The sequence below is a fragment of the Ostrinia nubilalis genome, chromosome 10 (assembly GCF_963855985.1).
Source record: "Ostrinia nubilalis chromosome 10, ilOstNubi1.1, whole genome shotgun sequence".
Classification (NCBI taxonomy): domain Eukaryota; kingdom Metazoa; phylum Arthropoda; class Insecta; order Lepidoptera; family Crambidae; genus Ostrinia; species Ostrinia nubilalis.
Genome location: NC_087097.1, coordinates 7,789,978 through 7,801,305, shown reverse-complemented (window position 1 = coordinate 7,801,305; position 11,328 = coordinate 7,789,978). Strand labels below are relative to the sequence as shown.

At 34.0% G+C, this 11,328-nt stretch overlaps 1 protein-coding gene across 1 annotated transcript; it reads left to right on the top strand.

The window, feature by feature from the left end:
* Positions 1–7,736: 7,736 nt before the first annotated feature.
* LOC135075559 (uncharacterized) lies at positions 7,737–9,579 on the top strand. The gene is made up of 2 exons (XM_063969980.1): positions 7,737–7,788; positions 7,989–9,579. The coding sequence occupies exon 2, from the start codon at positions 8,096–8,098 to the stop codon at positions 8,885–8,887; it is 792 nt and encodes a 263-aa protein (XP_063826050.1). The 5' UTR covers positions 7,737–7,788; positions 7,989–8,095; the 3' UTR covers positions 8,888–9,579.
* Positions 9,580–11,328: the final 1,749 nt, after the last annotated feature.

Genomic DNA, 11,328 nt, shown 5'->3' with positions numbered 1-11,328 from the left:
TCATTTATTCTACGTAGAATCGATAGAACGATTTGTTTTATGACGTAACGCATGCAACATTGGGATGAATTCTGTGGCCACAACATGTTGACAGTTACATAAATTACATCTAACTGAAACCCGTTGTCCAAATCTGGATATATGCAAGTTTATCAAACAATACATATTTGATAAAGGTCACTCTACAAAAAAAAACGTTGTTTACAAAACTATGGTATTCGTTTGCACCGAAATTGGAAATGTTGAATCGCAAACTCGTCAAGTTTGAATCGAAATTCCGGTGACAGAACAACACAGCGAGACCGTTTCAAAAAGTAGCGCGGCAATAACCCGGAGAATTACTACGGGAGCCGCGAATCCTATATTACTTGAGAATAACGGAGCACACGAGGTTGTGGTGAAAAAATACATCAGTGAAAATTGTTTCCCGCCTGGAGGTAGAATGCTGTGAAGATTACTTTCGTTGATCGCCCGCCGCGGCCGATTTTCTTAGTTTATGGGACGAACGCGAACGACGGAACGAGGAGCGAATAGTTCATTCGGGGATGGAACCTTTTTAGTTATCTGTGGTGAGGTGAAAACTGCTGCCATGGTTCGTAATTCGAATTTGTGGCTCGTGTTGTGCAATAATTATAGGAAAGTAGGTCACGGCTATGAACGTGATAAGTGCCCGCCATAAGGGAGCCTAGCGTGTTACATAAGTCCTTAGTTCGTTTTAGAAAGTTTGTTATTTTCAGGAGTTTTTACACTTTTGGTGTTAAAATTATAAAGAGACTATGCCGATATGGAAATGAACTTACAATTTAATGATATAGGATTTATAGGAACGAATCGGTTCTAGGAAAAAATACCAATAAATATGTAAGCAAAGAAAATTACCCACCATTAAGTATCATTAGCGGAATACCTACTTCGTAGTAAGTAGATCGACAGTCTCATTTCAATACTTTGATGTTATTGAACTCGTACGACTTCCTAATTACGCCTTTGAAGCATATTAAATAAGTATGTCTGGTTATTTGTAAAGCCAAAGACTTATTTATACATAACAACATGACTTGTCTCGATATCTAAATTTATTGAACTCTCATTTTATTCGTAATTTTTTGTAACTTCTCGTTATCTGGATGAAATATTATAACCATCTGTGACTCTTGTCAATATCGCTAAAAACAACTTTCTTGTTATTTAACTTTGAAACTGTTTACGACCTTTCTGATATTAGAAGATTTAATGTTTTAGTTTTTTTTTCGCGTGGTGAATAGATTTAAAAACAATAAAAAGAGGCATACTCTAGAATTAATATTATCTTTGGACAATTTGGACTATTAAGCATAGAAAATAAAAATGATGAATCGTCATCTCGTTGATTTGCTCTTAGTAGAGCTTAACCCAGTCTCGGAATTCCACGCACTTAACCTAATTTAACCTTGAATGAAATTCAAAGCTCAAAATGCGGCAAAAAATAGTTCCCAATTAAAAAGAACTGTACAGATGGACGTAAAAGTTACCCTTTCGTGGTTCCAAAATAAAATGGGTAAAGCTCATAGCAGACTTATCAACTCGGAAAGGGATCAACACCGTATCGCCTTTCGCGAGCTGTCATCGTCTTTCGCGCGTTGTTAATAATTGTGAAACGAGGCGTCTACCTTCTTCCTCTTCGTCGCTACACTCTTGCCAGAGTGGTCGTGGTCGTCAGACCAGGTCCGGTGGCAAGCCTCACAATCCGTCGCCATTCCTCCCTTACGGCGTCTACCTTACGGCGCGGATAAGTGTGCGTTGCAGTATGGAGTTTCATACAAAGAATACTGACCGCCTCGAGTTGATACGGTTACGATCCCTTTCCGGGTTGATAAATGTGCTACGTCCTTTAACCATCAGATTCACGGCGAGGTTGTTTTCATTCGGGCACAAAATGGGAAACAAGGAAGGAGGCCCCAAGGACCGGGCGCTCTTTATGTAAATGCGGACGTGTACAAAAGGTAACCGAAAGTGAGATTGGGACTGTGGTGTTTCGACAGTTGCAACCGATGGAGTTTTGTAGACAAACGCATCGCTTTGTTTTTGTTTCGGAGGATCTACCGATTTTTGTTCGCGCTACGATTGTTGATAGAAATGTTTAGTAGTCCACTGGTAGGCTGTAATTCTTTTACTTAATTTTACTTTATTGAATAAATTTTGTAAAAGTAGATGTTTACAAAAAATGACTCGTAGGCTCATTGTAAATTAGCAAGCCCCTTACTTATCTTTTCCAAGTGTTATGTTATTTACGCTTACTTAATCAGCTATGCTTGACATTCGAATGCATAAAATTGTTTACACTCCGTTTTCCAGCCACACATATCGAGCTGCGTCTAGTAAAGGGATCAAGCCATCTAAATAACTTACCCTAGATTTTATGTTTAGCACTGCGAATAAAGAACGTAAATAAAACCCGTACAGTTGAATTCGTAAATTTAATAACCATAAAGCTTCTAAAAAAGAGCACACGCCACAAAATGTAACAAAGTAAAAGGTATTCTGTCCTATTTGACCAAACATTACTTACAAATATGGTAATTGTAGCCATAAAACAGAGGCGAGGGAGCAGGTATGGACTAGGACGTATCGTGTTCCCATGGGCCGACCTTCGGAGGATATGCCAATATCCTAACGGACCTTGTGATCATTGTACAAAATATCATGCTATACATGTTTGTTGCAAAATCAAATCTATTACAAGTACGTAAGATACTGCAGTGTGAAGCTTGATGTGCTGCTGTATAAATCTCACCGCATGTAAACTGTAGAATTGGGTTTTATTACTCCATAACTCAATTAGAATCATAGATGTTGTAAGGGTAATTGAGCCCTTCAGTCTTGTTGACGCTTTGGTGCTATAAAGGAAGACTTCGGCCGTGTCTGTAATTTGAAATTTAAGTAGGTATATTTTTTAAATGAGCAAACATTTTTTTAGAAAACTTAAACGGACACTCCTGGGTGACCAACTTTTTAATTTTTCTTTTTACTAATAAAAGTGTAATTAACTTTTTTATAGAAATAATTAACAAATTAACTTTATAAAAGACAAACTACGCTGGAAAGTGTCCTGGCAAATTTTTAATTTAGATTTTAATTACACCCAACTTCGTCAAAAGCAGACTGCCTAACATGACAAAATTACAGTTTTAAAAGTCCGAGATCTAAATTAATTCTAACTTATTTCTTAATAAGTAGCTACTTTTATTGGTTTAAGTAGGTTTATCGCAATTTGGGTCTTCTAATTTAGTAAATTAAAATTGTGTTTGTCTTGTTTTAGAAATGAAGAATTGGCTAATTTATTGTCAAACGTTCATAGAGGATTAATCTAATTTATTCCTCTTAATCATGTTTTGATAGTACACATGAAATTATAAACAAAACGATTTATTCAAGATAAGACCAAAATAGACTCGTCCGTTAAGTTTCTCTAAGGCAAGATCATTTTAGACACTTGCCCAAGGAACTTGCAGACGTACTCGTAAGTGCATAACTAACTCCTACAACTTCAGTCAGTTCTCAGATGTACTGACGACAGTACATCAGAATACACAGTTTTAACGCAAAATAGTACTTATCACAACTGCTTAAGATTGCACTTACCTTGATGGTCTATCATCTGTACCTTGACCAGCACTCACACTCCTCCAAACTTTATACTTAGCTATGACTATTGTGGCAAAATTAACTGGTATATTATGCAGATATAATAGAGGTTCATTCTTATTATCAGTGGTTTGTAATCGATAACACATCTTGTGGTTACCTGTCCCAATCTATCACGGACATGATTATCTGAAATAATAATGAAGATACTTTAAATAATCAGCTACCTAAAATTTTATCAGAATTAAAATTAAATTGACAATGCTTAAATTACTTACCTATGTCACTTAGGGAATTTTTGACGCACAGAATTCTAAATATCAAGAACTGACACGGTGAGTCGACATAAAGCTATCTTTAAATCACAATATTGTGCCTTATCTATTGCCCATTTGGTAGTCAAGTCATATCGTTGTTACCAATATTACCATTAGGTACCGAACCACAGTCGTGTCAGTAATGACGGCCTGTTACCGTCCCAAAAGCATTATTAGGCAGTTACTTACCAAACTTACTGGAACATTTACAATACTGCCCATGAACTTGTGTAGTTATAAGACAGAACTTGCTCCTCATGTTGGTAATAGGACGGGAGTTAGAATATTGGACTAAATTGGACATGCATCTACAATGCACTGTCGCATTGTGGGTAACGACCGAATAATTTTAGGCATTACAATTTGCCATCATTTTGAACTGTATAGGAATTTGTAGAAAAGGAATGATGCTAGCTACTGCTTGCTGTAGTGCATTTTTATAAAAAGTATTGTTACAAAAAACAACAGAAAAGTGAAACTTCCGAAGAATAAAAGTTAAAAATTATGACAATAACGCTGCGAATTTATGTAACTTAACTACATTGATGTTGTAGATATGAATATCGTGTCTGTTATATCATGATTTATTTGTGTTACACGTTTGATCTTTTTACCTAGTTTAGTAAGTAGGTATTTCATTTAATTTCAATATTTAGTAACAATTCTCACTAATAAACTTCTGAAGAAGATTCTTCGCGATATTGTCGTCGAGCTCAGTGTTTGGAGACACAAAAGTAGTGTTGTTTTCTTTACTAATTTCTCTCCAGACTACTTGCATAATGGCGCGTCTGTATTGCACAAGACGGATGCTGCGATGCGTACTCTGCGGTGCGCCTTTCATCCTCGCTTTAGAATATATGAAAATCCACCCGAGATTTCACCCGTGCTATGCTTTCAAGAATTAAGGAACTAATTTTGCTAAAATCTGCATTAAGAGTGAAAATGAGAGAACTGCATCGTAATTAAAAGGACAAGTAAATTTTCAATTGTTAGAGCTTAAAAATAGAAAATGTTAAGACAGAAACAATATGGAGAAGCACAGAACATTCACTAACTTTTCCTTTGGATTCACATGAATTTTGTTTAGACACAAAAATACTACCTACATCGCGCGCAGTAGGTATGTCATGATGAACATTTAAAAACCGAGATAAGAACTATTAAAAACCTGGATTAAAACCATCCTTTACTTTCCCCTGGGTATCAAACTATCTCTATACCAAATTTCAAATAAATTGTTTACTTTGAGCGTGAATAGGTAACAGACAGTCAAATTACTTTCGCATCATAATTTTTTAGCCACAGAGTTCGCAACACATCTTTGTTACAACTGGAATAAGGTTGTGTTGTCAACTTTTGGCCACTTTGGATGTCACGATTTAGGTAATGACGATGACTGTACATAAAAAGGTATGGATTTGCTTACCAAATGACGTTAACGGCCGTATTCACAAACGACGCTTGCTCAAGTGAAGCAGCAAACCAAACGCACAGCGTTAAATAGAGCTCTGTGATTGGTTCGTGTGCCACTCTGTGCGTCCACGCGCACTGTGAGACCTCATAAGTAATGTTTGGCGTAAATATTATGTGGACGTTACTTACGAGTAGGTTTTCACACATACAGACGTCTCATTTTGCTGACTCTCGCAGTCATGACAGATGACACTCCCCCAGGGTAAATCTGTTGACGGCACCCTTCCATTGTTGATGTCACTTTTGCTGAAATGTAATGTAGAATAATGAACACATTAATATTATATTTTTCCTGTATGATTTTTTAAAAAGAAAGAATTATTCCTAATCCCAAGCACAGAATATTAGATGCATATTTTTTTTGACAAACTGACATCAAACATAATAATGAAATTATTTCAGACTTTACCTAAATATTCAGATCGAGTAAAACTCTAATCAATAGACCCTTGACAGCTTTTTTCCAACAAATAGTCCCTTGGAAATTTGTAAGTACCGTTGGATCGTTGAGAATTAAAAACCTTTGAGTCTTTATCCAATATTTCTTCACTAACTCCATTTATGATTGAGTATTCAGGTGATCTTTCTTTTAATATGGTAAACAGGTGAAAATTGTTTACCGTGAACACAAACGTTGCAGAAAGTTAATTAGCATCACACAACGCGGCGTGACGCGTGACACGCTGCTGACGACGTCACACGACGTCACGCGGCGTCACGCGGCGACAGTTGACACGCCTTTATCGCAATCTTGTCTATCACGAACATGCCGGTTCGGAATATGACACATTTTACTAATAACGGGTCTTGCATATTGAAAAATATTTTCACTGGATACGAATATTTTTGAAACGTTTCAGTGGAGTCGGAACTCGCTATACATTATGAAGGGATCTTATTAAATTAATACTTGGAAGTTGTTTATTTTGTGTTTTATTGAGTGTACCTAACATTAAGACCATAATTATTATAAAGTAAGAAAGTTGGTATCTTTTATCAATAACTTAGTAAGCGTATCAAAATAAAACTTGTATGTGCCAAAATTTAGGTAGGTATTAATACAACATGTCCCTCCCCTACTGTCTAATTTCTAAAACAAAATTAGTTTATGTTAGGTACAATCTTTGTGAGTAATAGGTACGTATTATGTTCTAAGTATTGAAGTGTGCTTTAGGTATTTAAAAAAAGAAGGATTGTCGTCCTCCTGGCGCAGTAGAGTAAAAAAAATTAATCTGAATTCCACTCAGTTTCAAACATCGTCTACGCGTCTATCTGACTAACTTCTTTCACTAATTTCTTTCACTATTATTCTAGCAAAGTATCTTATCGTGCTTTGTATACAATATAATGTACTATCAGATACACCAGATTGTTTCTTACCTGTCATTCATATCTCTGTCTCCCTTAGGCTTTGAATATTATTTGTATCAAAGGATATTTTCTTTAGTAGAAGCGACAATGAAATAAAAGAAGCCTTGTCTTGAGGAGATCTCAATAATGGATGTTTTATACTTCTTCACGGTCTGGCTTTTTGCTGTATTTGTTGGGACAGTAACAGTTCGATTTAGTAAAGGTTTGAAATCGTATATCATTAACAATTTGTTGTTATTCTTATGATTACAAGAATTATAACGACTAAATACAGGTAAGTTCTACTTATATTGGTAGCTTTAAGTTGATTGGTTTAGTTTTAGTGAGAAACACAAAAGTTTCAAATTAGTACTCGTATAAACATTCCATAAAGATTCATGTTTGGTAAATTCACAATTTATTTAAGATGCAATTTCGTATTTTAATTTATATTTTAAGGTAAATACCGGAATTTCGCAAGCTCATAGATATCAGTTACGTTCAGATAAGAAAAGCGAAATTTTGAAAGAACAATAGTGCTTATGCATACGAGCCCGCATTTTGATACGCCTCATGTTTATTTTCGATTTCACTTCACTTAGTATACGCAAAGGGGAGCATAATCAGATTAAATTGAATGAAAACAGGATAATTTACTTAGGCGAGAAATCTTTAGTTATGATAGTATAACTTTAGTCTTGGGACCATTCATTCCAGCAAATGTATGGCTTGTTCATTATCATACTTAATTCTTAGATGTTCACACATTTCACATTCAATTTAAATTAGGTAGTACTCTTAAATAAATGTTTATGAATACCATAGCCATTAAAGGCTAATTTTATAACCTACCTGGCATACTAAACTTATGTTGTAGCAATGTTTTATGTTAAAATTTCACTTTTACTCCCACTGATAGTGCATTACATGATAAAAATAACACACATTACCATTTATTCGCTCAAAATGTTCTTGAACAGACGTCTGCTAATCATTGCACTGTATTGTTTCTTTTTAATTTTCTGTAAGTTTCATGTGACTTTTTTTAAATGTATGAATAGTGTTTGTGTGCCTCATATTTTTTTTATCTATTTAGTTCTTGCGTCAATTACCAGTGAACAATGTAAATCGTGACAGTAGTCAATTTTTTGGCATAAAATTGTGTTAGGAAGAACACAGTTTCATAAAAGTTAAAAAATATTAATATCTTTATTTTTGTTGCAGGTGAAAGTAAAACTATTAGCAAAAAAGACAAAAATTTACTAGCACTATTGGGATATCTCCATGGATATAAAATTGGATATGATAATGGACATCACTTGCCCCCAATCATGCCAATCATAATACTGCCAACAATAAACCAACACCAGAGCATTAGTATACTAAAAACGATTTACCAAAATGAAAAGAACAACCAATCTTCACAACCGGCTAAACCTGAATCAACGAACTCTACCGACTATAACGACGAATTCGAAGATGTAGAAGTGCTCAATCAGTCCTCAAGCAGAGATTCTCCTGAACCAAAAATTAATAAAAATGAATTTGAAGAAGTTAACGACTTGTTACGAGCTACTACGAAAAATGCAACAGCTGTCAATACATCAACTGTTCAGGCTCAAACAGAAACTACCACAAATGTTCCTGAAGATAAAACTACAATACCATCGAATACTACTGAAACCCCAGATATTGGATACCCAACGGCTGTGTATAATAATGAATTCGTCACTTCTGTAGAATTGACAACTACAGAAAGTGATAAAGGGTCGGATCTTCCTCCAGTAGATGATAATAGGTGGCAAAACTTTACTAATGTTGTGTCAAATGCTACACAAGTAAATGGCAGTCTACATACTTCAACTACGCAACACTGGGGTCCCTATCCGGCTGCCATATATGACAATAGTGCGGTAAATAACCTTGAACTAACGACGCCAGTTTACCAAAACGATACATTTCTTCCACCAGTTGGGGATGAGAGATGGAAAAACTTTTCTTCTGACACATTTTACGATAATTCGGGGCAGTTTAAGCCGTTAGCGGGTTTGTATTATGATGGATTCTTGCACAAACCTTTGAAGAAGGTAGGTTTTGTTCCAAGACCGAACTACATATTTTAATAGGTATGATGTCAATCTTTTTTTTTTAATCTATCTTGTATAAAGATTACAATTAATTTACAATAATTAAAAAAAACTTTATACATAAATAGATAAGGCAATATTTACAAAAAAAAATAAAGTAAAATAAAAAGTATATCATCTTAAAAACAGTATCCCCAGATCCATCAGTATGGTTAGCGCTGCCCAGAAGGCTGGGGAATAAATTGTAAATAAATAGGTACTGTTATTTACTCGTAAAAATTCTATCCATTTAAATGGTAACGTGTATGTTTATTGGATTTGGATTAATCATTTCGTGGATCACAAACGTAATATATCTCGCACGTCCAACGCGACAAGATCGTAAAATCTGAACAATGCCGGTAACTATTGCAAGTCGACGAGGCTCTAAAATTGGTATTGTCAGAACGTACTCGTAAAGCAAGCATCAGCTTTTGTATTCCAGCTCATGTGTGTAACATTGTTATGTGTGGATCGTTGCAGATGTCAAGGTAATACAGCCACTCATCTACAACATGATCCGAATTCATAGGGCCATTTATCAAAATGGCATTTTTTTGTAACTGCGTTTCTTCGATTGAGTACACATTTCAGATACTACCAATATTATAAGTGATTTAATTTTAATGTAGTTAATTAAGTATTAGTAGATATTTCTATTTGAATTTCTATTTGGTCAAATAATCAAAATAATTAAGGCTCGTAAAATTTATAGGAAATTATTTTTCCGTAAATGAAATACTAATATTCGTTTTAGCTGTCGTTTGTGTTGAACAATAGCTTAGGAAAATACAATAAAGAGATCCTAGACTAGTGTTTTAAGTTAGGAAATTAAAAATTTTATGTACAAAATAAAGTTTTTCCTTTGCCTTGTTAAATGTTAATTTTCCTTGGTCTAAAAAGTGACGTCTCCAATCTCCATCACATGTTTAACATTTCGACAAAAAGATTTACGAACTATTTGTCATTTTAGCCGATCGATTTTAGAAGACAAATTTATTGGGCTTATGGTGTTAAATCGATAATTAAAATGCCTCGATAAAATTTTGTCTTGGCGCATCCTAGGTCTGCAGGCTGTTGTAAACGAGCTATGTTTTCGGTAAATGAGGGCGTTTTATCGCTGGTCTCAATGCTATTCAGTGTTAATAACGGTTTTGATGTCTTCGCATTATTAAGTCCTCAATGTATCCAAAATGTGTTACTGTTCAAACGTTTTGTAAGGCGAAGACAAATTATTTGGTTGTGAGATTTTATTTGAAATAAATGTCATTAATTTCTAAAATGTGTCTACTTAATTAAATTAACTTTGGTTTATGTAAGGTACTATATTTTCCTCTTTTTCGCACAAAAAAGTTTCAACCTTTGAAATAATTGTCTTTGTGTTTGATATTTTACATTTTACTTACTATTTTTGTAATAATTGTTTCAAAATGATTTATGAAATTCAAAATTACTCGTGTTCATCAAAAATTTTTTTTTCCGTAACTCAATGCAATTATTACTACTACTATCCCATTATTTTTACATACATTCATTCGGTCAATGAAACAGCAATATCCGTACCGCGCGGGAATAACTTGACATCTCGACCTGCACTTTTTTTTTTATATTAGCTTAAACGTTTCCTCTACCTTATACCCTTCTGGTATAAAAAACTCAACTCGAAATACCCAAAAATACTTGAAATACAGCTCTTGTTCATAAGTAAATATCTCTAATTTAGGCAATAAATATTTGACATAACGATATATCCAATTAATATTATTCGTACAAACATTTATATTTCGATTTATCAATGTATGTCAGAACATGTATTTGTTAATATCTCGACTTACACATTTATGGATTTTCGTTTTTAATTTGACAAAAACAGTTATCAAGTTATGTTCCCCTCTGAGTACTAAACATATCCATGATATGTGCAGTTGTCTAGTTATGCACACTGTCAAGAGTTTGGATATTTGGAGTTACCCAGCTATTACATTCGTATAATCATATTTTTATATGTGTCATTAGCAGTTTTTAAAATATAACATTGTCAGTATTTCGAGTGTCTTTAAATATTTTTTACTTAGCAACCCCTGAAAATATATTTTTATATATTTAAGCGTTAATTATTACTTTTATTACTATTTTCAATAGTTTAAAACTAAATTAACGTTTAAATAGCAAGTTGAAAATAGAAGGATAAGTTTAGTCAATAGGTAGGTACTATCTACTAATGTTTTTTCATAACAGATTTCGTTTGACAATCGAATATAAGTAAAAAATCTAATAATAAACTTTTAGGTCAACTTTAAGTTCCGGATATTTTTTATAGTCTATTGACATCAATGACATTAATTAGGAATAATGATGAGGTAAGTAGGGTCGATACGCCAGATCTCGTCCATTTAGTGAGTTGGTAGATTTGAGGAATAAAAATAATAAAAAATTTT

Excerpts from the sequence above, each read along its gene's own strand:
- LOC135075559 (XM_063969980.1), top strand. The coding sequence starts at position 8,096 with ATGCCAATCATAATACTGCCAACAATAAACCAACACCAGAGCATTAGT.